The sequence below is a fragment of the Myotis lucifugus genome, unplaced genomic scaffold (assembly GCF_000147115.1).
Source record: "Myotis lucifugus unplaced genomic scaffold, Myoluc2.0 scaffold_138, whole genome shotgun sequence".
Taxonomy (NCBI): Eukaryota; Metazoa; Chordata; class Mammalia; order Chiroptera; family Vespertilionidae; genus Myotis; species Myotis lucifugus.
In genome coordinates this window covers 381,279-408,929 of record NW_005871186.1, presented here as the reverse complement: position 1 = coordinate 408,929, position 27,651 = coordinate 381,279, and the positions used below count along the sequence as shown (strand labels likewise).

Below are 27,651 nucleotides of genomic sequence, written 5' to 3'. Positions count from 1 at the left end.
TTTATATAGTGTCTTTCTCTTTTTTTGAATGAGTTTTTGTTGTGTGGTGGTAAAATATATGTAGCATAGAAATGGCCATTTTAACCATTTTTAAGTGTACAATTCAGTGGTGTTAATTGCATTCACAATGTTATGTAACCATCACTACTATTTCCAAAACTCTTTCATCAGCCCAAACAGAAATTATGTAAAAATTAAGCAATAACTTCTCATTTCTCTCTCCTCCCAGCGCCTGACAACCTCAATCTACTTTCTGTTTCCATTAATATGCCTATTGTATATATTTGATAAGGTGAAACCATATAATATTTGTCTTATTGTCTGGCCTATTTCACATAGCATTTGTTTTTAAGTTTCATATATATTGTAGCATGTATCTAAATTTCATTCCTTTTTGTGGCTGAATAATATTCCATTATATGTATATGCCACATCTTGTTTATCTGTTCATCTGTTGATGGACATTTGAGTTGTTTCTGTCTTTTGACTATTGTGAATAATGTTATGATGAACATGGGTATGCAAGTATCTTTCTGAGTCCTTGCTTTCAATTCTTTCTTTTTTTTCAATCCTGACCCAAGGACATGCTTAGAGAGAGGAAGGGAGGGAGAGAGAAACACTGATGTGAGAGAAATGATCTGTTGCTTTCCATACATGCCCAGGTATGTGACCTGACCAGGAATCGAACCAGCAACCTCTTGGTACACAGGACAATGCTCAACCAACTGAGCCACTCAGGCCAGGCCCTGTTTTCAATTCTATGGATATATACCTAGGAGTGGAAATGCTGGGGCATATGGTAGTCCTATATTCAGCCTTTTGAGATGCCACCTTCATCATAAATTAAATTCCTACACAGGAGGATATTTCTGGTCTCTATTCTGTTATGAGTCTTGCTTATTTTTGACCCAACAGCATACCATTTTCATTATAAGTTTTTCCCTCATTCTTAAAAACATTTTTCTTGAGTATTCTTTTTGAAATGAATTTTAGAAACAACTTGTCAAGATCCACAAAAAAGGATATCTCATCAATTGGGATATATTGAATTCATGATTTGTGTAAATTATAATTTTCTTTTTAGTCTTCCCAACACCAAACATGTTATATATTTTCTTTCATTAGGTATTCTTTTATGTCCTTCAGTTATTTTAATTGATCACATTATGATACAAACATTCAAGTTAATTTATGTTGTTCATTTGTACTCCCCTCCCTCTCCCTCCCCCCGCCTTGGGTATATTCTTAAGCATACTAGAGGCCCAGTGCATGAAATTCGTGCGGGGGGGGGGGGGGGGTCCCTCAGCTCGTCCTGCACCCTCTAGCAATCTGGGACCCCTCGGGGGATGTCCGACTGCCAGTTTAGGCCTGATCCTGAGAGCGCTGGGTCCTAACCACTCTGCCTGCCTGCTTGATCGCCCCTAACTGCTCACCTGCCTGCCTGATTGCCCCTAACCACTCTGCCTGCCTGCCCCTAACTGCTTGCTGCCTGCCCTCATCACTCCTAAACGCCTCTGCCTCGGCCCTGCTGCCACGGCTTCGTCCAGAAGGTCATTCGGCTGTCTGGTCTAATTAGCATATTACGCTTTTATTGTTATAGATTAATTTTAGTTGCTGTTGTGAATGACTTCATTTTTACTACCTTTTCTAATTGGATATCCCTGAGTTATATGTTAACACTGAATATATATATTATTCTAAATATTATTTATTGAAACTTTCCTACATGTTCACTAACATAGGTAAGCAGAGATCTAAGTATAAATAAGACTGTATGCTATCACATAGTAAGAGCAAATAATTAGAAATAGTCTAAATGTTTATCAATAGAGGACTGATTAGGTAAACTATAGTCCATCCACAAAATGAAATGTTTTATAGGCATAAAAGGAATAAAGTAGATCTATTTATTCTGATATGCAATGTTCTCTAAGATATATTGAAAATATATTGTTATGTAAAGAAGCAACAGTGTGTAAATGCTACATTTATGTTTTTTATTGTTGTTAATCCTCACCTGAAGATATTTTTCCATTGATTTTTTTAGGGAGAGTGGAAGAGAGAGAGAGAGAGAGAAACATCAGTGTGAGAGAAACACATTGATTGGTTGCCTCCTCCATGTGCTCTGACCAAGGCCCACGCGGGGAGGAGCCTGCAACCGAGGTACATGCCCTTGACTGGAATTGTACCCGGGACCCTTTGGTCCTCAGGCCGACCCTCTATCCACTGAGCCAAACCAGCTAGGGCTACATTTATGTTTTTAAATGTTTGGACATGCATACATATTTCTGGAAGGATACACACTAAATTATTAATGGTGATTATTCTAGAGAAGGAGACTGGGAAATTAGTGTGTGACAGCAACAATGATGTGTTCACACCCATTTTTCTTTTCCAGGGAACATGGGAAGATTACATTTCCCAACCTTCCTGGGTGATATGATCTCACCAATGGGAATGTGGACAGAGGAATGTGTCACTTCAGCTCCAAGGCAATAAGTGTCAATGTGAATCTTTTCCCCGCTCCCCTAACTCCCTACCTCTCTCCCATCTGAGCAGTTGGGATCAAAGAACTTTGGTGGAGATACTGGGTGGGAGCCCCTGGGATCTGAGTACTGCTGGAGGAGGAGAGCACACCAACACTGTCTACCTCACATGGTGATGTATTGAGAAACCAACCTTTGCTACGTTAAGCCACTGAAGTATGAAGGTTTATTTGGTACCATATGTGGTGGATTAAAGATGGCCACACATTTTTTGACACTCCTTTCACTGAAAGCTGGGTCTCTGTCTCCTGTCCTTGAATCTGGGCTGGACTGTGACCGTTTTGATCAATGGAATGTTTGCTTTGAATGCTCCCTCTCAGAATGTAGCCACCATGCCCTGAGAAACCTAAGCCACCTGGAGGCACAGCTCTAATTGTCCTTCTAGCTAACTGCCAACCTCTCTCGCCAGACAAATGAGAGAGCTGTCATTAGCAACCAAATCAGCTGAGTCTTCTGATGACTCCACTGCTGGTTGTGACTGGAACCCCATAAGAGATGCCCAGCTGAACTCTGCCAACACTCTGAATCATGAGAGATAGTAAAAAAAATGGCCGCATTAAGTAACAGATAACTAAAAGACCACTGAACAGCCTGTCCTACCCCGACAAGCATGAAAGTGTGGCAAAGCGCCTCACTCTTAGCTATTTGAATTTTCGGCTATGTGCATGAGATTTATTTTTCAGTCAAAAACAGCTACAATTTTGAACTTAAAACTTCTAAGTACTGGGCCATGAAAACTGGTTTGGTATATTTTTGAAGTCACAGCAACAGCCATATTTACTGATCATCTACTCGGCTGGTGCCAGGGCCCACGATAGATGCTGAAGAAAGAGCTGTGATCAAGGCTGGCTTGATGCCAGCTCTCCTGAAACTTCCAGTCTGGTAGGAGATACAAATCATAAACAACTAAACAAACACAGAAACAAGATCCTTTTGGGGAGTGTGAAGTGCTTTGAAAGGAAGAGCAACTAGATGATGTTGTAGACATTGACTGGGATGGGGCTGTTTCAGATTGGGTGAACAGGGAAGGTCTTCTGAAAGAAGGGGTAATGCCAGGCCCTAAAAGTTCTGGAGGAAAATCGCCAGGAATAGGGGCCAACCAGGGGGGTGCTGCCATGAGTTTGGCAGTGATTTTAGCATTGTGATTCAGGATTTTAAACAATCCCTCTGGCTGCTGCTGATGTCTAACCCAAGTGCAAGTTTCAAACTATGTTCCTAAGTACATTAGGTCTCTAAATCACAATATGATCACTTTTTATATTTATTGGTCATAGAATCATGTTTTTCAAACATAATTAAATATAAACATCATGCTAAATGTGAAAAATAGAAATTTGTCTTCACGTATCATGAATGTTATTTAAAATCCTATTTTAAGTGAACTTTATAATACAATCTTTCATAGTCCAAAGATAGAAGATATTTTAAATCAAAATCTTTATTGCATACTATCAAAAAATGACAAAATCATTTAAAATTTCCCAGGAATGTTTTGCGAGTCAAAAAAAGGGTTAGGAACCCTGATCCCAATGTGCCCCCTCACCTGAGAATAGCACCTTTGCACCTCACAATTAGGCAGAGCCCTGTTAACATTCCCTTCCAAGCCCACAGCCCCAGCTCCTTTGATGGTGTCGCTGGGCACCTCGAGTTAGTCAGTCCTAAATGGAATTCATCACTGTTGCCAACTGGCTTTGGCCTCCAGGGGTACCGTGCCCTTCTCCTGGGCGTGCCTTCTAGTGAATGTTACCACCAACCACCACTCCTTCAACAGAGAAGTTAGGCTTGGGCTGAGGCTGAGGACAGCGAAGCCTTAACTCCTGGCAGGGGCAGGGAAGTTTTACTGGAGGAGGTGAGCCATGAGCAGGAGCCAGGCTGACGAAGGAGAAGGTGTTTTTTATTTTATTTTATTTCACTTCATTTTATTTATTTTAACATATTCTTATTGATTTCAGAGAGGAAGGGAGAGTGAGAGAGAGCTAGAAACACCAATGATGAGAGAGAATAATCCATCAACTACCTCCTGCACGCCCCACACTGGGGATCGAGCCCGCAATTCAGGCATGTGCCCTGACCAGGAATCAAACCGTGACCTCCTGGTTCTTAGGTCAAGGCTCGACCACTGAGCCACGCCAGCTGGACAGAACGTGTTATAATCTTTGGGGGGTGTCACTGGCATTTACTGCTTTCCAAGTCCTGTGACCCATCATCTGCATCTCAACAAACCTGTCAATTCCAAGGCCTGTCTGCATCCTCAGCGTTGCTCAGTTTCTCTAATTTCCTGGGGATGGACAGGTCTGCATTCACTCACGGAGAGAGAGCAGGGCCTGCAGGGGCCTTACACAGTGGACCTTGGGATGAGCCTGGGCCCAGTGAATTCCTCCTTTATTCTTCACTGTGGGGTTAAGGCGCGCTGGCCCTGGGGCCCCGCCTGCGGACGCGCCCACCGGCTCGGGGAAGCCGCCCGGAGGCTCCGTCCTCGCGTCCCGCTTATTGCCCCCGGCAGCCATAGGAGCTCCAACTTGGGTGAGAGAGTTTTAGGGGTCTCCTTGGTGTAGACACGGGCGCGGCTTCCCCCCACGATTGCGTCTCTCCCGCAAATACGCTCTTGGTACAACCCGGGGATTCCCCGCCGCGGCCCTCCCCCTGGCGTCACGGAGTCCCGGGGAGGCCCCGCCCCAGCCCACCCGAGCCTCCCAAGGAACCGTTGCCCACGCGGGGCAGGCGGGAGAGCGCGGCCATGGCGGGGCCCTGCGGCGCCGGAGCGCCCGCCGCCCGCTGGAAGCGCCACATCGTGCGGCAGCTGCGGCAGCGGGACCGCACGCAGAAGGCGCTCTTCCTGGAGCTGGTGCCGGCCTGTGAGTGCGCCCCGTGGGGCTGGGATGAGGGCTGCGGAGGGGATGGGGGCTGCGGGAAAATGTGTCTGGTTTCTCCAGCGGTGACGCAAGTGCACCAGTGCCTTCTCGTCTCCGAGGCCTGGGGCCTGCTGCACCCCCATCTGTGACGCCCTGTCTCCGACTGGCCACATCCCTGCCCCTTCCAGCTCAGGCTCTGCTCAGAGCGCCGTCCTGGACGCAGCTCCTCCTCATGCCGCTGCTCTCCTCGCCCCTCTGGGCCCGGCTCTGCTCCGTGAGCTGTGCTTCCGAGGAGGCACCGTCAGCCGGTGTTGATGTTGTAGGGTCTCTTGTGCTTCCCCCTGCCGGGCGGTCCCTAAGGTAGAGCCTGGTCAGTCCATCTGGTCCCCATAGCCCAGTGAAAGGAGGTGGGACTGTCCAGAGCAACTACTGTTTAGACTTTAGCTAATTGAGGAAAGGAGTGAAACTGAATCTCTAGGGAGGAAGCTCAGAGTCTCAGGCTTTGCCACAGGTAGGTGATCCTGGCGCAGGTTTTTGGAGTGCCTCTGTGCCCAGCCAACGCTGGCCGGAGGGAGAAACGGAGGCCCCAGGCTGCAGGAGGGAGCTAGCTGAGCCCTGGAATCAGACGGTCACAGAGTTGTTTCTGGGTAGCTGGTCAGGAAGGGGTATGGAGATCAAGCGAGATAAACAGGTGTGCATCTGTGTGCAGGGCTTCTGGTCACTTCTCTGGTCACCAATCCCTCTAGCAGCTAGAGTCTGGCTCCATCATTGGGCCTAATCTTGGCTGAAGCTTAATCAGTCCTCCCTCACCAACCCTCCCCCCACCAGCTGCAAATGTGTGGGCCTGGGGAGCCTCCAGAGGGCTGAAATCAGACACACCTAAAGCCCAGCCTTCTCTGTGGTCTTGGGCAGATCATATTCCTCAGCCTCAGATTTCTCACCCATACGCTGGGCAAAATGGCATCTTTAGACTTGCTGGGGGGCCAGTGCAGTGCCCTGAGGGCTGGGCTGGGGTTTGGAGGTGAGACATGGAGAGGGAAAGTTGCTGCGGAGCTAGGCCTGGGCTTGTCACCTCCACCTTATCCTGGAATTGGTGAAAAAAGAGGAAGTGACCGCGGTGGGTGTGGAGGAGGTGTGTTTCAGGGTCTGCAGCAGAAACTACTGAACTTGAGGTCTGCTGGATAACTGCTCAAGGGCTTTCTGTTTTGGCTGGGATGGTGGGTGGGGCTGGAGGAGGGTGGGGATGGGAGGGGAGAGGAATCTTCCAACTACCAGGGGAAGTCAGGATTGTTTTTCATCCAGAAAGTCCCTGGAGGGGAAGTAAGGCCATAGGCAGGTGGAGCTGTGTGTTTCAGAACACTCTCTGTGGCCAGGCCCTGCCCTGGGGCTGGGGGTTCAACCCTGGCCCCTTCCTTTCTCAGGACCCTTCCCCAGTGGTGGTCATCCTTCTGGGAGAGCAGGTCTTCTCCTGGGAGGGTCTGGAGGCTAGTGCTGTGAGGATGCTGTGCCAAGGCTGAAGGTCCTGGTGGAGCTGTATGAACGCTCCTTAAGGAAGGGGTCGAACCCAATCTGCCAGTAGCTCTCCCATTGGCACTCCTGGGCTCCTGCAGCCTTCCCAGCCAGACAGGGAACCTTTTTGTCTGGAGTTTGCTGGTAAGTGTCTTTGCCCCAGGTTCACCCTCTTGCACCCCTAGATAACCGTCTCCTAGAGAAGGCTGAACTGCTGGCTCGGTTCTCAGACAAGCTGCAGCCAGAGCCAAACGATGTCACTCCGGTCCCCCACCAGGGCCCTTGGTGAGTGTATGCGTGCTTGTGGTTGTGGTCACAATGGGCTGCCTGTGCCTAGGCCCTGCCCCCACTGCCTATGCTGGGTCCATTCTCTCCCTGGCACCTCATTGGCCCCTGTCTGCTACCCGGGGGGAGGGGTATGTAAGCTCTTCAGCCTTCCCCCAGGCCAGCTGCTTTGAAAGTCCTTCTCTCCTACCCATCTCAGTCCATCTCTGCATTTGTCCCATCTCCTTCCCTTCCCACCCCCACGCATCTTTTCCCCTTTCCTGTCTCTATCTCTCTCGTCTTTTAAAAAGTACGTTTTTATTGATTTCAGAGAGAGGAAGGAAGAGGGAGAGAAACATCAACGATGATAGCAAATCATTGATTGGCTGCCTCCTGCACACCCCCTACTGGGGATTGAACCCCTAACCAACTGAGCCTTCCCAGCCAGGACTGTATCCCTAATTCTTTACCTGATGCATATAGAAAGGGTCTTGCTACCTATTCCGAAGAGGGAGTGAAGATGAGAATCAAGAATGGGTTGGGGCTCAGAGTTGGGAGGTGCGTCTAAAGGAGGGTCCTGACCATGGAAACCAAGGCTGGGGGACTCCCAGAGCTGAGTCATGGACAGCTTCAATTGCTGGAAATGTGCGCTTTCCTCTTCTGGCTTCCACCTTTCTAGGAGAAAGTTCATGATTCTGGTCTTGGGCTTTTCATGCACATGGCCCGGGTGAATGGAGGGACAATGAGCACCATTCTCTTGATTGGTTGGCAGGGAGGAGGAGTCGCAGTCTAACTCAGACCAAGTCCCATCACCAGACATTCTGAGGGTGAAATGGCAAGAGGAGAAGGAGGGACTTCGGCTGGTCTGTGGTGAGGTAGGCTGGGCAGGGTCTGAGAATGTGGTCTGAGAGACAAGTAGTGGGGCCAGGATCTAGGATTTGGGGGGATGGAAGATTCAGTCCAAGGGAGCCGGCAAAAGAGGGACAGTCCCCACGTCCAGTGCCTTGAGGCCAGACAGTCCGATGCTCTCTAGCTTGGCCCTGGCAGCCCAGGATGAAGTGGGCTCCAACAGCAGTTGGAGGAAGTGAGGTGAGAGTTCAGCCCTCCTGGTTCATAGGCTGACGCTCAACCACTGAGCCACGCTGGCCGGGCATTCTCCATTCTTTCAACACATATTTATTGACAATTGCTACATGCAAGGCACAGGAATGCAGCATAAACAAGACCTGGCCTTATGGAGGTTCAAGTCCACTGGAGGAGAATGATGGACCAGTAAACTCATGTCCAGTTACAGCATGCCAAGTCACCTGCCTAACTAGTGTGGGAATGGGGCTATGAATGCAGTGAGGGCCTCTCCCTCAGCGTCTTGTAGTCACAACTTCACATTTGAGAAGTGGGTCTCAAACATCTGAACCCCTTTCTGGGCTCTGAGCACCCCAAGGCCTGGAATGCTTTTGGTTTGCCTCCACTGTGTCCCTGGGGCTTGTCTCCACAGTCCATGCTAATGCATATCTGTAGGCTAAGTGATGAATGAGGTGGATCATGCACCCCTCCATTAGTGGTCACAGGGCTGGAAACCTGGGGGCACCCCTGACCCTTCCCAGCCCTCTGTTCTGAGCTAGTCACCAGATCATGGATCCTGCCTCGAAATCTACCAACTTCTGATTCCTATACCATGTCTGGCCTGGTCCAAACTGACCTCATTCCACCCTGGATGACTCCTCTCTTGGCACCCCCATCCATTCTTCATACGGCACTCAGAGTGATATATTTTAATAATAAAAGTGACTTCCATTAGAGAAAAAGTAATATATATGCTTGTTGTGAACATTTCAAGAGAACAGAAGTCCATAGAATACAAACAAGTAAGAGCCTCTTTCACCCCCCTCCCCATGATCAGTTTGGTGTATATATATCCTGCCACTCTCTTATCTCTGAGCTCACAGTTCCCTTTGTATGGGATCCCCCCCCCACCCCTGCCCTCAGCACTCCCTCTCCTTCGTTTCCTCAGGCACACACCAGGCAGCTCCCATCGGATATACCAGGGGATGAGGAGGGGCTTTTCCTTTGTTTGCACTGTTTCACATGATCACAACCAACATGTATTATTACTATTATTTGAACTTTTTATTTTGAAATAATTATAGATTCACAGGAAACTGCAAAGACAGTACAGAGAGGACCTGTGTACCCTTTACCCAGTTGCCCCCATTGGTTACATCTTCTGTAACTACAGCACACACAGTCAGGGAATTGATATTGGTGTGAACTGTCTGTAGTTCTCTGTGATTCTGTCACATGTGTAGATTTGTGTGAACATTAAGATACGGCTCTATTTCATCATCAGAGATCTCCCTCTGTCCTATTTTAGTCACAACTTATCCCTCTGCCCCAACCATCCCTAATTCCTGTTAGCAGCTAATCTGTTTTCCATCTCTATTATTTGAATATTGAAAAGCATTAAAAAAAAAACACGACAACAAAACAAAACAAAACTGAGTACCAAGACATCAATGCAAGTAAATGACAGGTGAGGAAGTGGAAATGGTGGTCAGATTGCTTAGTGGTGAAAGGAATTATAAATGTTATAAACTGGGCCAGGTATGAAAGCAGGTCTCCCTGCCTTGTGTGTGCTGGGCCCCTCCCCAGGCCCATTCAGAGAGTGAGTAATGTCAGTGCAGGTGGACCGCACCAACCCTGCTCCTCAATGCATCCCTCCCCAGGCCCGCCCATGTGAGAACACAGGAACAGGTTACCAGTTGAGCCCCAGCCTAGGGTATTTCCTCAGGTTCCTCTTGCCACACTGGTGGGAACTGCTTTGTCTGGGGCCTGTCTCTCCCACTGATACCTCAGCTCCAAGAGGTGGGAGTTGAACTTGATCTCTGTGGCTTCCCCAGCTCCTGGCTGAAGGACTGTTCAGTGAGGCAGGGGCACAGATAAGATGACCCTCACCCCCACTCTTGGGCTGTGGGGCAGCTCCAGCGTTTATTCTGGGCCCGGTGCTCTTATAGTCCATTCCTGTTCTTAGGCTGTGTGCCTCTGCTCAGGGCTCCTTCTTACTCTGGGGGATCTGGTCAGTACGCCAGGGGAACAGAACCCACAACCCTCGAACCCCTCCTGCAGACCAGCCCTTTACTTGGAGCATAATGTTCGGTGGCCTGGGGTCCAATATCAGCTCTGCCACTTAGCTGTGTGACTTTGGGCAAGGCACTTAACCTCTCTGTGTCAATGTCCTCTGTAAAATGTGGAGAATGGCATCACCTACCTCAGAGTGATGTTATGGGGATTAAGAGTTAATATGTGTAGAATGCTCAGAACAAGGCATGGAACACATAAGTGCTCTATTAAAAAATTTGCCATTATTTGAAAAACGATTTCTCATAATAATTTCGTATTACCCTATAAGGCCAGCATGATCATTCCCATTTTATAGGTGAGATAACAGAAGGCTGAGGTTGAATGACCACCCCTGGGTCACAGAGAAAAATAAATGGCCACGCCAAGACTGACACGCAGGGATTAGGCTTCAGGGCCTAAGTCCCTTCCATCGCTCCATGAAACAGCAGTGCATTCGGGCCAGACCCGAAGTCTACCTGTGCCTCAGCTTGCTTTTCAGTAAGGGAGCGGGTGGGTGCAGCAGCAGACCCTGGCTGAAGCTCTACAGAGAGGCCCAGAGTCTGGCCTTTAACCGCCCCCAGATGGCCTACCAGGTGGTGGAAAAGACCGCAGCCCTGGGCGCCCTGGAGTCCGAGCTGGAGGAGCGGCAGGGCAGGTAAGGCGCCGGCGGGCGAGCGCAGGGGAACCGCGCCCACGTCTGGGGGGCTCCGAGCCCGGGTGGGGGACGGGGGGACGGGTGACCCCGCGTGTCTCCAGCAGGGCCCGACCGCTTTCCCCTCGTCCCCAAACGCCCGGCACCGCAGGACTCGGAGCGGGTAAGGCTGGGTGGGAGACTTGCCTTAGCTGCTTGGCTGGCGCGTGGCCGCGGGCAAGTCCGCCCCAGCTCGGGGACCCGTTCCCACGGGGCAGTGACGTTGGCTCGCCCCCGGCTCCAGGCTGGCGGCTCTGGAGGCGCAGGTGGCGCAGCTGCAGGAGGAGCGGGCCCAGCACGTGAGGCAGGTGGACGTGCGGCGGGCGCGGAACGTGGCGCAGCGGGCAGCCTACGAGGCGCTGCGCCTGCAGGCCCGGCTGCGGGAGGCGGCCCTGCGCAGGCTCGAGGAGGAGGCGCGCGACCTGCTGGAGCGGCTGGTGCAGCGCAAGGCGCGCGCGGCCGCCGAGCGCAACCTGCGCAACGAGCGCCGCGAGAGGTCAGAGGGCTGGGTCCCGTCCCCCGTATGGGAGCCCCTTGCCCAGGAAGGAGGACCCACGCCCTCTGGGGAAAGGGGCGGCGCCCTGCACCTGTATACCAGGAAGTGTTTATACCCCCAGGGCCAAGCAGGCGCTGGTGTCCCAGGAGCTGAAGAAGGCTGCCAAGCGGACAGTGAGCATTAGCGAGTAAGAGAGCCTCGGATGCTGGCTCGGCCCCGTGTGTCCTGCAGTGCCCTGCTCTTGGGCCGCTGCCGCCACCTCTACCTTGCCCCACACCTGCCTGCGGCACATAGACTGTGGCCGCAGGACACGCGCAGACACGTGTGGTCATAGAAGCCAGCACCGGGCCTGTCCTGTGTGCGCCCACCCTGACCCCTTATCACGGGGTCTGCACATCTTCACCCTGTGGGGCTCTGGGACAGGGAGGGGTTGGCCTGGTCCCTTGGCCTTTCTGAGCTCCATTTGCTCCATTTGCTCTCCCAGGAACCCAGACACCTCAGACAATGGGACCAGGGAGAAGGCTGAGATGACTCTCACTCTGCCTGCCGAGCCTGAGTTTCTGGAGAGTGAGGCTGGTGAGAAGTTGAAGAGGCCCTTCAGGTGAGGACTGGCCCAGAACTCTGAGCTGAGCCCCACCCCAGAGTCTTCCAGTGGGACCTTGAGCCTATTCCTGGGTTGGAAGGAATCTTGGAGAGACACTGGGGTACATACAGCTCAGACCTCCTAGGACAGGTCTGACCTCCAGGGCCACCTCAGGGACCCCGACCGTGTCCTCACTCCTTTCTTTCCTCCCCAGGACCAGATCTCTGGGGGTGGGGTGTCAGGCTGGTGAAAGGGTGTCACCAGGAGGGAACCTGTGGGCAAGGCCCAGGGCTCAGCTGTTGAAGGCATGTGTGTGCACACACAGGGACACGAGAGCACATGAGTGTGCAAGCCTGGGTGAGCATACTTGAATGCGTGTGAGAATCTGAGCATGTGTAGATAGATGTGAGCTCACACAGTGGGACCTGATTGGGGTTTCAGTCCTCGGGCCCCTCCCCTCCGTTTCCTCATTTGTCTTGATTTGCCTGGTATTGAGGCTGCCCTTCCCTGCCCCATTCCCCAGGCTGAAAGCTCTCCTGCAGCTCTTCCTTGCAGGTCACTGGTGCCTAGGCCTCAGGGCAGTGAAGGAACCTTGGGGAGGGACATGCGATCCTTGGCAGTCCTGGTGAGCCAGGTCCTCCCAGGACACACCCTCTCCTGAGCATTTTTGAGGTCTCAGCAGATCTAGGTCCTCACATCCCCCTGCCCTCAGCCTTATGCTATTCCAGCCTGGAGACACCTTCACCCCCCCCCCCCCGCCCCCCCGCCATAGGCCCTGCTCAGTCTCCCAGAAACTTTGGTTGGGGAACTTGGGTGCTGAGGCAGTTCTTACCATCATGGTGAAAACTTTGGGAGACTTCATTGCCAACTCGCTGTCTGCCTCCATCTTCATCTGCGCTGGGTCATGCCACTCTCCGGATCTTCGAGGAGCCAAGTTCTCATTTTGGGCTCCAGAAGCTGTGAGCCCCAGGGTCCCTGGCAGAGTAGGGTCGAACAACTGCTGACTGCACACCCACAGGCCAGCCCCTTAGCAGGTCTCTCTCGATTCTGCCCCAGGTCTGCCTCCGCCACCTCCCTGACGCTGTCCCGCTGTGTGGATGTGGTGAAGGGGCTTCTGCAGTAAGTGTGTGTGTGCACCGACGTGTGTGAAGGGATAGGGCGTCTCGGAGCCTCGTGTGCAGCTTTTCAGACTTGGTCTGCGTGTGTACCTCAGTCTGCCCATCTGTGTGCCCAGCAGTCTGTGCGAGTCTCTGCTGAGCCCCACAGGCCGAGCTGGGCGCATGGCCTTTTCAGCTCCTGCTCAGCTCTCTTCCAGGCTCTGTCCCTCACTGAATTTCCTCACAGGGGACCAAGAGTTCCAGCCCGAGGCTGCACAGGAGCTACCACTCAGTTGGGAAGCTGAGGTTCAGAAATCTCAGGGCCTCATTCAGGGTCACAGAGCCAAGGAGTGACAAGACCAGGGCTGAAACCCCAGCCCTGAGGTTTCTCTGCGTCCATCCACTCTGCTCCTTCTCTCTGCATTTCTCTGTGCCCCTGCCCTCTCCACACTGACCCCTGGGGTCCAAGGCCAGGTTGGGGACTGTGCTCCCTACGCCTCCTGGCCACCTTCTGTTGCCTTCGATGTCTGCTTCCTGTTGTTGCTGCCTCAGAGGAACTGGCTGAATGCCCTCCTGACCCTCCTTTCCCCCCAGTTTCAAGAAGAGGAGAGGACACTCAATTGGGGGACCCTCCGTGCAGCAGTATCAGAGGATCCCTGTGTGCGTGGCTGCCCGACTTCCTACCTGGGCTCAGGATGTGCTGGTGAGGAGGAGCTGGGCCACATGCATCAGGTGCTGACTCGGGGAGTGTGGGCCCCAGGAGTGGTCCAAGGAGGCCAGGGAAGCAGGGCTGGGCTCTTCAGCAGGAGGAGTTTTTCTGCCACAGCTTGTGGTGGGCACTCCTCAGCCATTTATAATAGGGGCGTGGCCCGGAGAGGGAGAGACAGGAGGCTGGGAGGCCAGGAGGCCAGCCAGGAAGTATGGGGTATCAGCCAGGGGAGGCTGCTGCAGGGGTCTAGGCAGAGATGATGAGACCCTACTGTGTGCACCAGCGCATGTGAGAGAGCCTGTGAGCATGCACAGAGAGGCCTGTGTGGCAAGGATCAGGGGCACCAATCTCTCCTTTTTTCCTACAGGATGCCCACCTTTCTGAGGTCAATGCAGTTCGTTTTGGCCCCAATAGCAGCCTCCTGGCCACTGGAGGGGCTGACCGCCTCATTCACCTCTGGAATGTTGTGGGAGGTGAGGGTCCCTCCCCTGCAGGCCAACCCATGCTTTCTCTCCAGACCCCACCCTCAGCTTGTTTCTTGGTGGGTAAAGGTCTTGGACCTCTTTATGTTTCCTCACGTGGACTATTCTTGTGGGCAGTGGCCAGATGATTCCTTGGCAAGAGTGCTGAGCTTGCTTTTCTGAAGAAGGGTAGAGTCTTCTAGCTCCTGGGGTCCAGGCCTGCAGGATGAGGAGGGCTGAGCTCACATGGTCCCTGTTAGGAGATGAGGGGTTCCCTAGGCCACTTCTTTTATTTTTTATTGATTTCAGAGAGGAAGGGGGAAGGAGGGGGAGAGAGAAACATCAATGAATAGAGAGAATCATTGATCGGCTGCCTCCTGCATACCCCACACTGAGGACTGAGCCCGCAACCTGGGCATGTGCCCTGGCCAGGAATCAAACTGTGACCTCCTGGTTCATAGGTTGATGCTCAACCACTGAGACATGCCAGCTGGGTGCTAGGCCACTTCTGTTATCATTTGAACGCTCAGAACTCAATAGGAAACCAATGTTAGCTAGCTACCTTGGGCTGTGTGTGTGTGTGTGTGTGTGTGTGTGTGTGTGTGTATGTGGCGGGGGAGGGCGAGAGGAGAGGTGTAGTGGGTGGGTATTGGGAAGTTAGAGCCAGCTCCTGGAGGCTTCCTAGAGGAGTCCGATCTCTAGCTGGCCTGGCCCTTGGCTTGCTGTGTGACCTAGGGACAGCCCCTTTTCTCTAGTCCTCTTTAATGCTGTGAAATGACCAGCTATCCTCTGGGGCCCCCTGCTGGCAGGTTGGGAAGGTGCAGCCCAGGCCCCCAGAACAGACCCAACAATTCTATCCCTAAATTGGGAAAGACTGATTTTCTCACTCTCCATCCCAGCTCCCCGTTTTCGTGAGGTGAGTGACCTCATTGCACTATATCTTCCCCTGGTTCCCCCAGGTCGCCTGGAGGCCAACCAAACTCTTGAAGGAGCTGGTAGCAGCATCACCAGTGTGGACTTCGACCCCTCGGTGAGAGGCCTTTGCCCCAGTAGCATGGGATGTTTCCTTCCCCCTAGTTTCCACCCTAGGCAGCTGGGGGGCTCTTAGAAATACATGGGTATCCTAGAACTGGGCCCTCAAATCCTCCTCTGCCTGCCCGGGGGACCTGGGTTGTGAGAGAAGCCTCAAGGCGGCCCATCCCAGCTCTCTGGCCTGAGGGATGTTGCCTCTGGCCAGGCCCAGGTTTCTGACCTCTCCTACTCTCATCTCTCCAGGGCTCCCAGGTATTGGCAGCTACTTACAGTCAGGCTGCTCAGCTCTGGAAGGTGGGAGAGGCACTGTCCAAGGTGAGGTCTGACTGGGGAGGCCGCCTGGGGGTCAGGTTCATGCCTTGGGCCTAGAGGGGGGGTGTTATGGAGTCTTGACTATGCCCTTGATCCATATTTGGGATGGGGGGGGGCAGGAGACACTATCTGGACACACAGACAAAGTGACGGCTGCTAAATTCAAGCTAACGAGGCACCAGGCGGTGACTGGGAGCCGAGACCGGACAGTGAAGGAGTGGGACCTTGACCGTGCCTACTGTGAGGCCCAGCCCCCCAACCCCCCGCCCACGCCCTCCTCACCCCCCAGGCTGGTCAGTGAGGGACCTTGACCTTCTCTCTGGAAGTGTTTATAAGATTCATAGGCATTTGGTGTGAAACCTCCCAAGGGCCCTCCTTCTCTATCCCCATTGGTGCTGTCAGTTTCTTGGTGACCTTGGGCTTTGGGCTGGGAAGCAGGGGACCTGGGTTCTAGTTTTGGGAGGCTTCTGGGCTTCAGCTTCTCATATGTCTGTGGGTTGGCTCCTGACGACCCTTCCCTGAGGCTGGGGCTCTGCTCCTTGTTCCCTAGGCTCGAGGACCATCAATGTCCTTTCCTACTGCAACGACGTGGTGTGTGGGGACCACGTCATCATTAGTGGCCACAATGACCAGAAGATCCGGTTCTGGGACAGCAGGTGACAGGCTGTGCATGGCGGAGGCGCAGGGGCAGGCTCCCATGTTCTCTTTCCTTTCTGTGGCCGTGGAGCCCTGGTGGGCACCTCGGGGAGGGGAGGCTGTGCTGGGCTTGGCCCCGTGAAGGCTCAGCTGGTGGACCTCTGCCACCTCAGGGCTTCTCTTTCCAACTCTGCCTGGGCCTTGACAGCCAAGATCTAGAAACCCCCTTTCCCACATAGTCACCACTTTTTAATCAAAAGGAACACAAGTTTCAGTTGTATTTAAAACCTAAGAGCCCAACATTGGGCTCGAATGGTGGTAAAGGCCAGTGCCAGGCCTGCCTCTGGCTGCTCCTTGCTCGTCTGCAGGGATTGCCGTTGGACACCCTTGCTGTCTTTCACGCGTGTGAAGACAGACTTCCTTGCTTTTCCTCTGGCCTTTTAAAAAAATAAATTGATTTCAGAGAGGAAGGGAGAGGGAAAGAGAGAATCAGTGATGAGAGGGAATCATTGATTGGCTGCCTCCTGCACGCCCCACACTGGGGATCGATACCGCAACAGGGCATGTGCCCTGACTGGGAATTGAACCATGACCTCTTGGTTCATAGGTCGACATTCAACCGCTGAGCCATGCCAGCTGGGCCCCTCTGACCTTATTTCAGTGACCCAAGGGCTTCAGGGGCTGCTCAGGTTCCTGTTGGAGGGGCCTGTCTGCAGTGGGAGATCAGTCACTGTGAGCCTTGGCCTCAGTGCTCTGAGACCTGGGTGCCTCTGTCAGGGTGGGGCTGCTGCTCATCCCCATCTCTGTCCTTGCTCCTTAGGGTGCCCCACTGCACACAGGTCATCCCTGTGCAGGGCCGGGTCACCTCCCTGAGCCTCAGCCACGATCAGCTGCATCTGCTCAGCTGTTCCCGTGACAACACACTCAAGGTCATCGACCTGCGTGTCAGCAATATCCGCCAGGTGTTCAGGTACCTGCCTCATGGCCTCTGGCCTGTGGCTTTGGCTGGGGGAGTTGGGCCTCTTGTCCCCTATAACAGGCTCCCCGGGGCCTGCTGAGGTACCCGATCCCTTGACGGCCACCTCCACTCTGACCCAACTCTTGTCTGTCCTCAGAGCTGATGGCTTCAAGTGCGGTTCTGACTGGACCAAAGCCGTGTTCAGGTGTGTATGCAAGAGCGCATGCCTGCCCCAGTGTGCCCCATCCGATTGAGTCTGTGTGTCAGTGTGCATGTGTCCTCACCTCTGACCTCCTCCTCTCTCTTTCTGTGCCGTGGCCACCGCAGCCCAGACAGAAGCTTTGCACTGGCCGGTTCCTGGGACGGAGCCCTGTATATCTGGGACGTAGACACTGGGAAATTGGAGAGTAGCCTACGGGGACCCCACTGGTGAGCATGGCCACCACCCACCTGCCCACCCTAGCCTCAGGGCCACTGCCGCCCTGCCTCCAGTCCCACTGAGCCCAGTTCAGGTTCTGACACGCTTGGGCCCTGGAGTCCCTAGCCCTTGTGTCCATATCTTCCACCTCCCAGAGCCCTTTACTGTTCACAAGGTGCCTTTTCACATGCCCTTGGGTCCATCTTCGCCGTAGTCCTGTGAGCCTTTTATAGGGAAGGAAATGGGCTCAGAGAGAGCCTCAAACTGCCCAGGCCCAGTACTGAGGGGCAGCGCCAGGCTGCAGGTCCACCTGGCACCCCCCTGAAGCCTGGCCCTCCCTCTCCTCAGCGCTGCCGTCAACGCCGTGGCCTGGTGCTGCTCTGGGAACCACGTGGTGAGCGTGGACCAGGCCGGGAAGGTTGTGCTCTGGCACTAGTGCCGTGACTTCCCCTGCCTGGGCTGGAGCTCTCATCCGAAGCCTGAAGCCAGAGAACAGCTGCCCCCTTCACTGAGCTCCAGGGCCAGTGGGCCAGTGAGGTGTGGGCAGGGTGGGGTGGTCTCAGGGCATTTAGTAGGGAAGGAGGCCTGGCAGGACCTGGCCTGTTTGTTTAAAAACGAAGTGTGGGTTGGGGGTGATTACAGTACATTTTGTTTATCTCTGTCTCTTCACTTTCTCTGCCAAAAGTGGAAAAAAATTACATCTAAACTGGTGTCAGCTTGCCTCTTTGCAGCACTCAGGGAACAGAGAGGCCTTTGGGCTGGTGGCTCCAGGAGATCCAGGCTTGGCCCCCTTTCCTCCTTGGGCACAGAACTGGGCAGAGCTGGCCTGGCCCCCGTGCTACTCAAGTCTGAGAGGAGACAGCATGAGAAAGGCCAGAGGCAGCAAGGGGCAGTGATTCTCGGAGCCATGGGAACTTCACCCTTGGTCCACGCTGGTCCCGAGGCCGAGCCAACACCTTGGGCCTGCTCAGAGTAGACGGAGGCTGAGGAGGGGCCGTGGGAGTCCGAGGAGGGAGGAGGGGAGGCAGCCGGGAAGGGCCCTGGTGGAAAGGGTCCCAACGAATTGGAAAGTGATGGCAAGTGCTTGGGACACAGGCCTGCCCTTAGACCAGGCAAGTTCTTGCTCGACCCGAGTGGGTGGGGAATGGCCTGTGTGTCTGGGAGGGTAGCAGTGGACTGATTGGGTTTGGGCCTGGGCCGTCGCTTACATCAGCATCTGATTTACTCTTCACAATACGCCGCCGAAGTGCAAGGCAGACCCAACAGGGTAGAGCCTGGGGACCCCCTTTCCTTCATCCTCCTGGGGCACGGCGGAGGGGTCAGCAGGACGGCCACTGTCCGGAGCGATGAGGGCTGACCTGTGGGGATCTGCCCAGCTGAGAGTCAGAGGCTTCACTCTAGAACCTAAGCCTCCTTTATCATCTTACAGTTTCCCTTGGAGTCTCTGCCAGTCCCAGGGTTTTGGAAACCATTTCCAGAATGGACAGCAGAGAGCTAAGAGCCTGGACTCTAGCCGGACTGTCTGGGTGGGAATCTCAGCTCCGCTATTTAGCAGCTGAATGATTTTGAGCAAGTTATCGTCTTTGTGCCTTAGTTTCCTTCTCTGTAAAATGGGATGATAGTGTACACCTCAAGGATTGCTGTAAGGCCCCATTGTGCTAGTACTAGTATTTGTAGAGCTCCTGGCACATGTCAAAGACTGTGTGTTGGTTAAATACCCAAATCTGCTGACTCCCAGATCACTCACTGCTCTTGGCCGCCCAGCTGTCCCCTGAACTCTAGGTGAGATACCCAGCTGCCTCCTGGGCCTCGTCTCCCCTCCCCCCTCCCCCCACCCATATAAGCTCCTCTTCCCCTCACACTGCACCAAGGCCTGGGGCCACCGTGTCTCTTTCCAACCCTGCTGCCACTGCAGGCCACCTTCTGGATCTCCTGTTACCTCACCGGCCCTGTCCTTGCCATCGTGACGTTCTAAGGTGTCATGGTCACATGTTCAACCATTTGGAGTCCCCTGCTGCCTGCAGAGAAACTCGGCCTGAATTTCAAAGCCCTTGGATCTACCCTGCTGGCCTCGGCTGCATCTTCATGTCCTGGCTACTCTGAATGTGTCTTCCATGTGATTTTCTCTCTGTTCAGACTGTTCTTCCCTCCAGTCCCCAATTCAAATTTGCCTCACTTGCCAGGCTGGCCAGGGGCCCGCCTCCGGTTTGTGCTCCAGTCTGTGCCTACCTCCCTTTATCTTTCGCAGAGAACTCTTGGAAGAGACCAGGATGGGAAGTATTCCCTGGGGTCAGACCTGGCACAGAGAAAGCCCCAGGAAATGTTTAAGTGGCTAAATTCTGCTCAAGGACTGCAAGTCCAACAGTTGAAGACACTTGGAGTCCAGTGTTCTTAGACTCTAAAATTCCCAGAGGCCCAGCCCTCATGCCCTGGCTCCAGGTGGCCACCAGGAGTCACCAGCTGCCTAGTGTCTGCTGAGGCCATGCTGTCTCCTGGGATTCATGGCCAGAAAGACCAGCGCTTCCAGGAGCCACCATTACCCAGTGCTTGTGTCAGGCCCTGTGCTTTGCACTTTTCCTGCGATATCTTTTTTAAAAATTATTATTTTTTAATCCTCACCCGAGGATATCTTTCCATTGATTTGAGAGTGGAAGAGAGAGGGAAAGACAGAGAAAATATCGATGTGTGAGAAACACATTGATTGGTTGCCTCCTGCACGTGCCCCGACCAGGGCCTGGGCTGTGGGGAGGAGCCTGCAACCCAGGTACATGCCCCTGACCGGAATCGAACCCAGGACCCTTCAGTTCACAGGCTGACGCTCTATCCACTGAGCAACCGGCTAGGGCATCCTGTGGTATTTTATTTGTTCCCAACCACCTTGTGATATAGGTATTTCTTTTACAGATAAGAAAATCGAGGCTCAGAGAGGTTAAGTGATGTGAGATTACGCAGCTGGCACAGCTGGATTGTGACTATTATACTTAAAAAAACACACAAACAAACCAGAGAATTTGGGCTCCAGTTAGGCAGAGCTGCATGGCATCCCCCCACCCGTGTCCCAGTGGTGTACCCCCTGCCAGGGGGTGATTCCTCCCTGCATCTTCTTTTCGATTCTGGGCCCTGGGCCTGAGCTTGGAGGGCTAGTGTCTTTTTTTAAAAAAATATATTTTATTGATTTTTTTACAGAGAGGAAGGGAGAGGGATAGAGAATCAGAAACATCGATCAGCTGCCTCCTGCACACCCCCCACTGGGGATGTGCCTGCAACTAAGGTACATGCCCTTGACTGGAATCGAACCCGGGACCTTTCAGTCCGCAGGCTGACACTCTATCCACTGAGCCAAACCAGTTAGGGCAGCTGGGCTAGTGTCTTTTGAAGTGAGGGACATGCAGGGCCACAGGAGTGAGGGAAACAGGAGGTTGTTATCAGCTATACCGTTTGGGGCAAGCCCCTCACAGGACTGCAGCGAAGACCACTTCGATAACAGAAAAGGCGCTCAGGAAATGATCCGACTCGACTCCTGGGACAGCAACCCCTCCGCTCCCCTTAAGCCTCCTCTCCATGGGCCAAACTGACAGCACACCCTTGGGGTACAGTGGCCTCACCTGAGGGAGCACACACCTTCACTTACGTGGAAGGAATGCTTCCGGGAGGAGCCACAGACGTTCGGGGATGAGGTGGGCCTGGAGGACAAGCGGCTGGCAATGGCCGAGGGGGGCAAATGCTCCAAGGGGGTGCGGCTGGGGAGGCTGCACCTGGTCTCTGCAGCCCCTGCTCGTGGAGGTGGGGGCAGAGCCCTGGTGCTGGACACTGACCCAGGCTCTCAGTAGTTGGTACCCAGCTTTTCAGTACTGAGCACCGTGTAGGTAGTGCTCAGACGTTCAGGCTGCTTCCCAGGGAGGGGGCAGGGACTTGCGCAGGATAGGAACTCAGGCCTGTCCCTCTTTTCTGGAAACTGGACTCAGGTTCTGCAGAGGGGCTGGCCTGTTCTCCTGGGAGACCCCGGGCAAAGCAGTGACTTCCAGGGCATGGAGTGTCCAGTCTGAGTCCTCCTGCCCCATGACTCTGGGCCTCACCACAGGTGACCCTCACCCAACAGCTCCTCCCTGGGCTGTTAGGCTGGTGTGAGTACTGCATCCTCTGCCTGCCCTGCCCTGCCCACTCTCAGACCTCATGAGCCTGAGACCCGAGAGGGAGGAACCCTAGTTTGGGGCTCCAACTGCCCCCTGGTCATCTTCCTGTCTTGGGAGACCCTTGGCTCCCATCTCCCATTCCTGAGTCTCCCCCTGGGTAACGGGGGAGACATCTGTGTCACCAGAACATGGCCTGGAGCAGTCAGTTTGCTGACAGGACAAACAGCAGTTGGATAGATGTTCTCTGGAGGAATCCTGGCGGCCCCAGGCACAGACCCACCTGAGACTCAGGCCACGTCAGTGCAAGGCTGTTTCCTTTCTCTGGATGCACATCCACTAGTCAAAATTAGTATCAGCTTATCTGTACGTCATCTTATTTGATCCTCCTGGAGCTGAGGGTGTTTGTATTACCTTTTCATTCTCACTCTGTGGGTGAGGAAAGCAAGCCCAAGTTCACAGCTCAGCGGGCGGCTCGGGGACTTGAATACAGGCCGTTTGGCCCATCTTCCTCGCCCCTCACAGGGGCACGTGGGTGATAAGAACGGAAAGGATGCTCAGGAGTTTAGCGTGCAGTGTGGCAGGGATGTAGGTTCCCTTCTGTTCTGTTTCAGGATCAGATTTCAGGAAAACATTCCGCAGAAGTACATTTGTTCTTTGGCCAGTGGGACCGGGAGAATGGTCCAGGAACAAGACGCTCTTTGGCAGTCACAGGGCTCTTGGCAGGTCAAGCAGTAACAGAGCAAACACAGGGAGAAACATCCTGGTTGTGTCAAGTTGTGAGACTTTGGGACAAAGGATAATTCTCCCCCTTAGCTAACATTTCTGTAACGTGGCTGTATTTTTGTCATGAAAAACAACTTCATAATGAGCAACATAAAAGCAGAGTCCGAGCAGCCAGATTTTGTCAGAAGGCCACTCTGCGAGGGCTAGGCCGTTACTGGCCCCACAGGCAAAGCTGCAGCTGGGCTCTTGGGGCACCCAATGAACAGTGGAGCCTGGGATGCGATCCCCACCTGGAAGCTGAGGGTTTGCTTTGCCTCAGGGGACAGTGCCGGGGCTTGGATTTTCCAATTGCTGGCCATCCGGGAAGTCTCTGTGTGTGAGTCTGTTCTCAGATACTGCAACCTTTTTGTGCGACATTCTCACTCTGCGTCAAGAAAGAAAACTTATCTAGAACACTGGGAGTTGGATAAGTCCTTGGAAATCACCCGTTTTCACTCCTTTTATAGCTGGGGATGTGGCAGCGTGGAGGGAAAGGTCACACGCCGGATGGTGGCAGGTCTGAGGCCAAATCACGTCCTCTCACTAGCGTCTGTGTCTGGCTGGTGGACGTGGTGGTCAGAGAAGAAAGGGATCCAGGTGATGTGCTGTGAATCCAACTTGACTGCGTTACAGTTAGTTCCTGTGATGAAGGAGGCCAAAATGTAGCTATGACATTAGGGTGGGGCAATTAGCTTAACTCTGTTCCTGAGTCACAGACTAATCCTGTGATGCCAACAGCAGTCTCAAAGGTGAGCAGCTTTTCATTAGCAGGTGAAGGCAGAAGATGGAAATGACATTTAATGTGCACAACCTTGTCTCACTTACGGTAAAGCATTCACACACACGCCTCCCCTTGGGCCTCATGGCAGCCCTGTGTTATCACGAGGCTGGAGGAGCAAGGACTCTGAAGGAGAGGACGCCGAATGTGGAAGAGGTTCACGAGGAATGTTTGTGACCGCCGTGCTGCTCACTTCATGCGTCCTTCTTGGGTCCGCAGTATTACTCTCAGAGGTCCGATGAGTTCCCACAGCTCTCAAAGAGAAGCCAGAATTTCACTCAGACCTTCTGACTCCAAAGTCCATGTTGTCACCTCCAATGCTGTTGGTGGGCGTGTCAATGGATGCAATCCTTTTGGAGGCCAATTTGGCAGTCTAAAAAAATTAGGTCTGGCCGGTGGTTCAGTGGTTAGAGCGTCAGCCCACGAACTGAAGGGTCATTGGTTGAGGCAACCAATTGATGTGGCTCTCTCACATTGATGTTTCTCTCCTCTCCCATTCTCTCTAAAATCAATGCTCTCTCAAAAATCAATGGAAAAAATATCCTTCAGTGAGAATTAACAAAAACATCTAAAAAAATTAAAAAACACAATACCTTTTTGACTCTCAAATTACATATTTAGAATTTTCCCCAATGTTCTTACTGGAACAAATTTATAAAGAATTATGTACAAAGATGTTAATTTCAAACTTTTCAATAGCAAATGGATGGATACAACCTAAACACTCATCACTATAGGAATGTTTAAATTATGACCAGACAGCCCTGGGCAGTGTGGCTTAGTTGGTTTGGGGTCATCCCATGCACCAGGAGGTTGCTGGTTCAATTCGTGGTCAAGGGCACATGCCTGGGTTGCAGGCTCAACCCCATGTAGGGGGCGTGCAAGAGGCAGCCGATCAATGTTGCACTCTCACGTCCATGTTTCTCTCTAAAAAAATCCAACTACTCTTAAAGTTATGATCAGATAATGGATTATAATGTAGCCTTCAAAAAGAATGAGATAAACCTAAATATATTATATAATCCCACATATGTAAAAAGGCAATGTGCATAGGGTTATGAGTTTTATGGCCAGAAAATATCTGGGGGAATACATATCACATGTGTGCAGCTCTGGGAAGAGGAGAGCTGTAGGCCTCTTCCCAAACATGCTGAGCCCTGACCCTCCGTGTGGCCGGCTGGGAGCCACAGGGACTCAGCCTTTAACCAGGAATCCATCCACCCCTGGGGCCAGTAAAATCTGTGCTTGATTCATTACTCCTTAGGGTGGAGGCTGAGGAAAGGACAGAGGAGTTCAGAATTCCCACTTCCTAGAAGCCAGCAGTTACATCCTCTGAGGGGACTTCAGTGACTTTGTCCCTGCAGCTGCACAATCAGCTCCATGCTCAGCTCCCCGCGCACACTGTCCTCCCCTCCCTCCCAGCACGTCACACAGTACTGTCGTGTGTGTACCTGTCCCCCACCGCTGAAAAGGGCCTTGAAAGCAAGGCCACAACTTATTTGTTACCATCTCTAGGTATCCAGAATGTTCTACCTGGCAGCTGGCGGCATCAGGAACTGCTTGTCCCAGGGATGGGTTAACAGATACCTCTCTGTATCTGTCACATGGTTAAAGAAGGGCCTACGAGTGTGTCTTTATAAGTAAACTTAGAAAACTTACTTCCACTTTTTTATTATTCAACATTTTATACATAATAAATACAAACTTTTTACAGCCACTTTACGTAAAGAAAGCACATCTGCACAGAGGCACTCCCTCTAAGCCGGGCCCTGTGCACTGTGATGCTGGGTTATATGTCCTGGAGGGAGGAGTTCTTAAAAAGGAGGCTTATTTGTACAACATTGATTTTTTAAAATAAAATTAGCAGCTCTTCCAAAAAATATTTAAAATATAACAAAATTTCAAATAACCCTCTGAGAGTGTGGAAAACCCAGATTCAAGGACAATTTGGCTAACTAGAGAGAGAATACAAGACTGGGTGGCAAGAACTGCCTTATTCAAGCACTGTGAAGATTTTTAAAGTGCTTTGAAGATATTTAACATGTAGGCAAACTTTAAAATCTTAAAAAAACCCACCCTTTTAATTTATTTTTTTAAACTTAAGAATAAGTTTGATAACACAAAAAGACCTCAAATAGATCAACAGATTAAGAAATGCAAAAAAACCAAAAAAACAAAAAACAAAAAAAGAAACAAACCCCAAATCATGGAGAAAATTCATCAGTTGGTTTGTCACTGAAATGATCAAATGGCAGACTGAAAATTTCTTCAGCTATGACCTTAAAAATTCCCATGGGGACATTTGGCGAGCATTTCAAGTTTCTAGAGTGTTAGGAGTTTTCAAAGCATAATACAACTTTTAAATTCTGCAAATTTCATTTCTTAAAAAAAAGAAAAAAAAAAGCAACTGGCAAATATCCCTTAGTCCCTCGGTGACACCCCCCCTACCTTCCATAGGAAGTGGAGAGCCAGCAGAGGGCTCTGGGACACCTGCGCTGGGGGCTTGCTGGCCCGGGGAGGAATCCCCCTGGCTCCCCTCGCGATGCGGAGAACTTGTCTTTTCCTTGCCAACTTGCACTTGTGCAGGGTGTGCAATCCTTTAGTCCTCTTTCGTAGGAAGCTGGTTTCCTCCGTGAGCCACAGGTTCTTCCTCCCAAGGACATGTCAGTGGGACCTGGGAAGCGGCATTTTCTGTCGGGGGGTGACCGCTGGGCTGGGCCAGTCACAACCTGGCTGGCTGGGCCAGTCCACGACTTGGGAATAAAACGATGCCAGCGGCTCTCCAGTAGAGAGGCTCAACAAGGCAAGTGTGTGTCCCCAATTTACCTAGACGTTCAGATTCTAAGGATACTGGTCAGAAGAGTATGTGCTGCAAAAAATTAAGATGAAAAAATACCCAAATACAAAAAGAACATTAAATCGGCTCATTTCAGATCTGGAAGATCCATTTCTGCCTTAGCTGCAGCCTCCTTTCTACTACCCTATGTGATGGACAAGATTTGGCTGCTAGTTCAGCCCCTCCATATTAGCTCCACTAGTACTAAATGAATGGCATAAATATTAATACAAACGACACTGTTATTGTTTAAAACCCGTTAGTTGTGGTAGAGATGTGCATTAATGCAATTGGCGCTAGACTCGGGGCAGTCCACTGGTTTCTCCGTCGGGACCCACTGCGGGGAGGAGCCAGCCTCCCCGGAATCCCTCCTGCTTCCTTATGTAGCCACCGTGATCTGATTAAACTTAACCAGACGAGCAAAAGCCACTTGAAGATGAGAATCTTTGCCACATCCTGTGGCCACAGTAATATACTGTACGAGTGCACATGATCAGCGTCTCTGTGACTGTGCCTGCACGAGGCCTGGTCTTGAGTCTCATATAAAAATGGACACTGTTAGGCACGAGGGCTGTCCCTCTCTGTTTGGAGGGCCCGCTAGGATTTGTGCTATGGTAGGAGAGATGACATAGAAAATGACAACAAAAAAAGGCACAAAATATTCAACATGTGGGAGGAGTCCACCAGGCCATCCAGTCACATATCATCCTCCTGGTTTTTGCTCTGTTCAAGAGTCATCATCATGCAAAGGTGCCTAAAAAACAAGACTGGCCAAACTCCAAGCCTGACCTTGATTGTAGCAGTAACAGACGGGCAAACCCATCCTCACACCAGTGTGATTTCCACGTCCTCGATCTTCTCTGCTGGCCTTCGGTGGTTCTGTGTAGGCGGAGGGGGAGCTGCGCGGACCTGAGCAGGAAACAATTACACAAATTGCCCATCAGCTTCTGGATTCAGTGCCGGAATGAAGCATCCAAACCCCAACCAGTCATTTATCCAAGGACATGGGCCCCCAGGGGGTCTCAGAAATGTTCTCAACATGTTCTTTCAATCTAATTTTCACTCTTTCCCGCTGAGGGGAGTTATCCTGGATTTCATGTGAAACCTGCGAATCAGGGTCTTGCCTAGGCTGAAAGCCTCACGGGCACAAGAGTGACTGAGGCCCTAAAAGGCTTGTCCACAGCACAGGCTGGAGCTGGAAGTGAGCGCTGTGCCTGGAGAACTGAAAACCCTGCCGCATGTCTTGGCAGGAGAGTTGCAAGAGAGAAGACAGAAGAAGTAGGCTTGGGTTAAGTCATGAAATCTGAGCTTTACTCTGCAGGCAGAGAGGAGTCCGTGGTGGGTTTTAAACAGCATTATCAGAGTGTGGAAGGGTGAGTTTGGTAACAGTGTGGAGAAAAGAGTAGAGGAGGGCAAAGGTACGATGTAGCCATCGGAATGAGAGCTGCTGTCAGCCTGAAC

The 27,651-nt window shown here is 52.1% G+C and overlaps 2 protein-coding genes across 3 annotated transcripts in view; one reads left to right on the top strand and one right to left on the bottom strand.

The window, feature by feature from the left end:
* The first annotated feature begins 5,248 nt into the window (after positions 1 to 5,248).
* Positions 5,249 to 18,411, top strand: ATG16L2 (autophagy related 16 like 2). The gene is made up of 18 exons (XM_023758755.1): positions 5,249 to 5,401; positions 7,093 to 7,192; positions 7,944 to 8,046; positions 10,870 to 10,943; positions 11,224 to 11,475; positions 11,597 to 11,662; positions 11,960 to 12,076; positions 13,115 to 13,177; positions 13,750 to 13,858; positions 14,232 to 14,337; positions 15,285 to 15,355; positions 15,601 to 15,672; positions 15,789 to 15,909; positions 16,220 to 16,325; positions 17,126 to 17,275; positions 17,421 to 17,468; positions 17,591 to 17,692; positions 18,030 to 18,411. Exons 1-18 carry the CDS (start codon positions 5,284 to 5,286, stop codon positions 18,115 to 18,117), a joined length of 1,866 nt encoding a protein of 621 aa, XP_023614523.1. The 5' UTR covers positions 5,249 to 5,283; the 3' UTR covers positions 18,118 to 18,411.
* A 6,598-nt stretch (positions 18,412 to 25,009) lies between these two features.
* Positions 25,010 to 27,651, bottom strand: part of FCHSD2 (FCH and double SH3 domains 2) — a 165,180-nt gene continuing 162,538 nt past the window's right edge. For both annotated transcript variants that reach the window (XM_006094478.3, XM_023758754.1), the window contains one exon: positions 25,010 to 27,099. In XM_006094478.3, the coding sequence (XP_006094540.1) occupies positions 27,016 to 27,099 (84 nt within the window). In that variant the 3' untranslated portion in view covers positions 25,010 to 27,015. The remainder of the gene's footprint in view (positions 27,100 to 27,651) is intronic.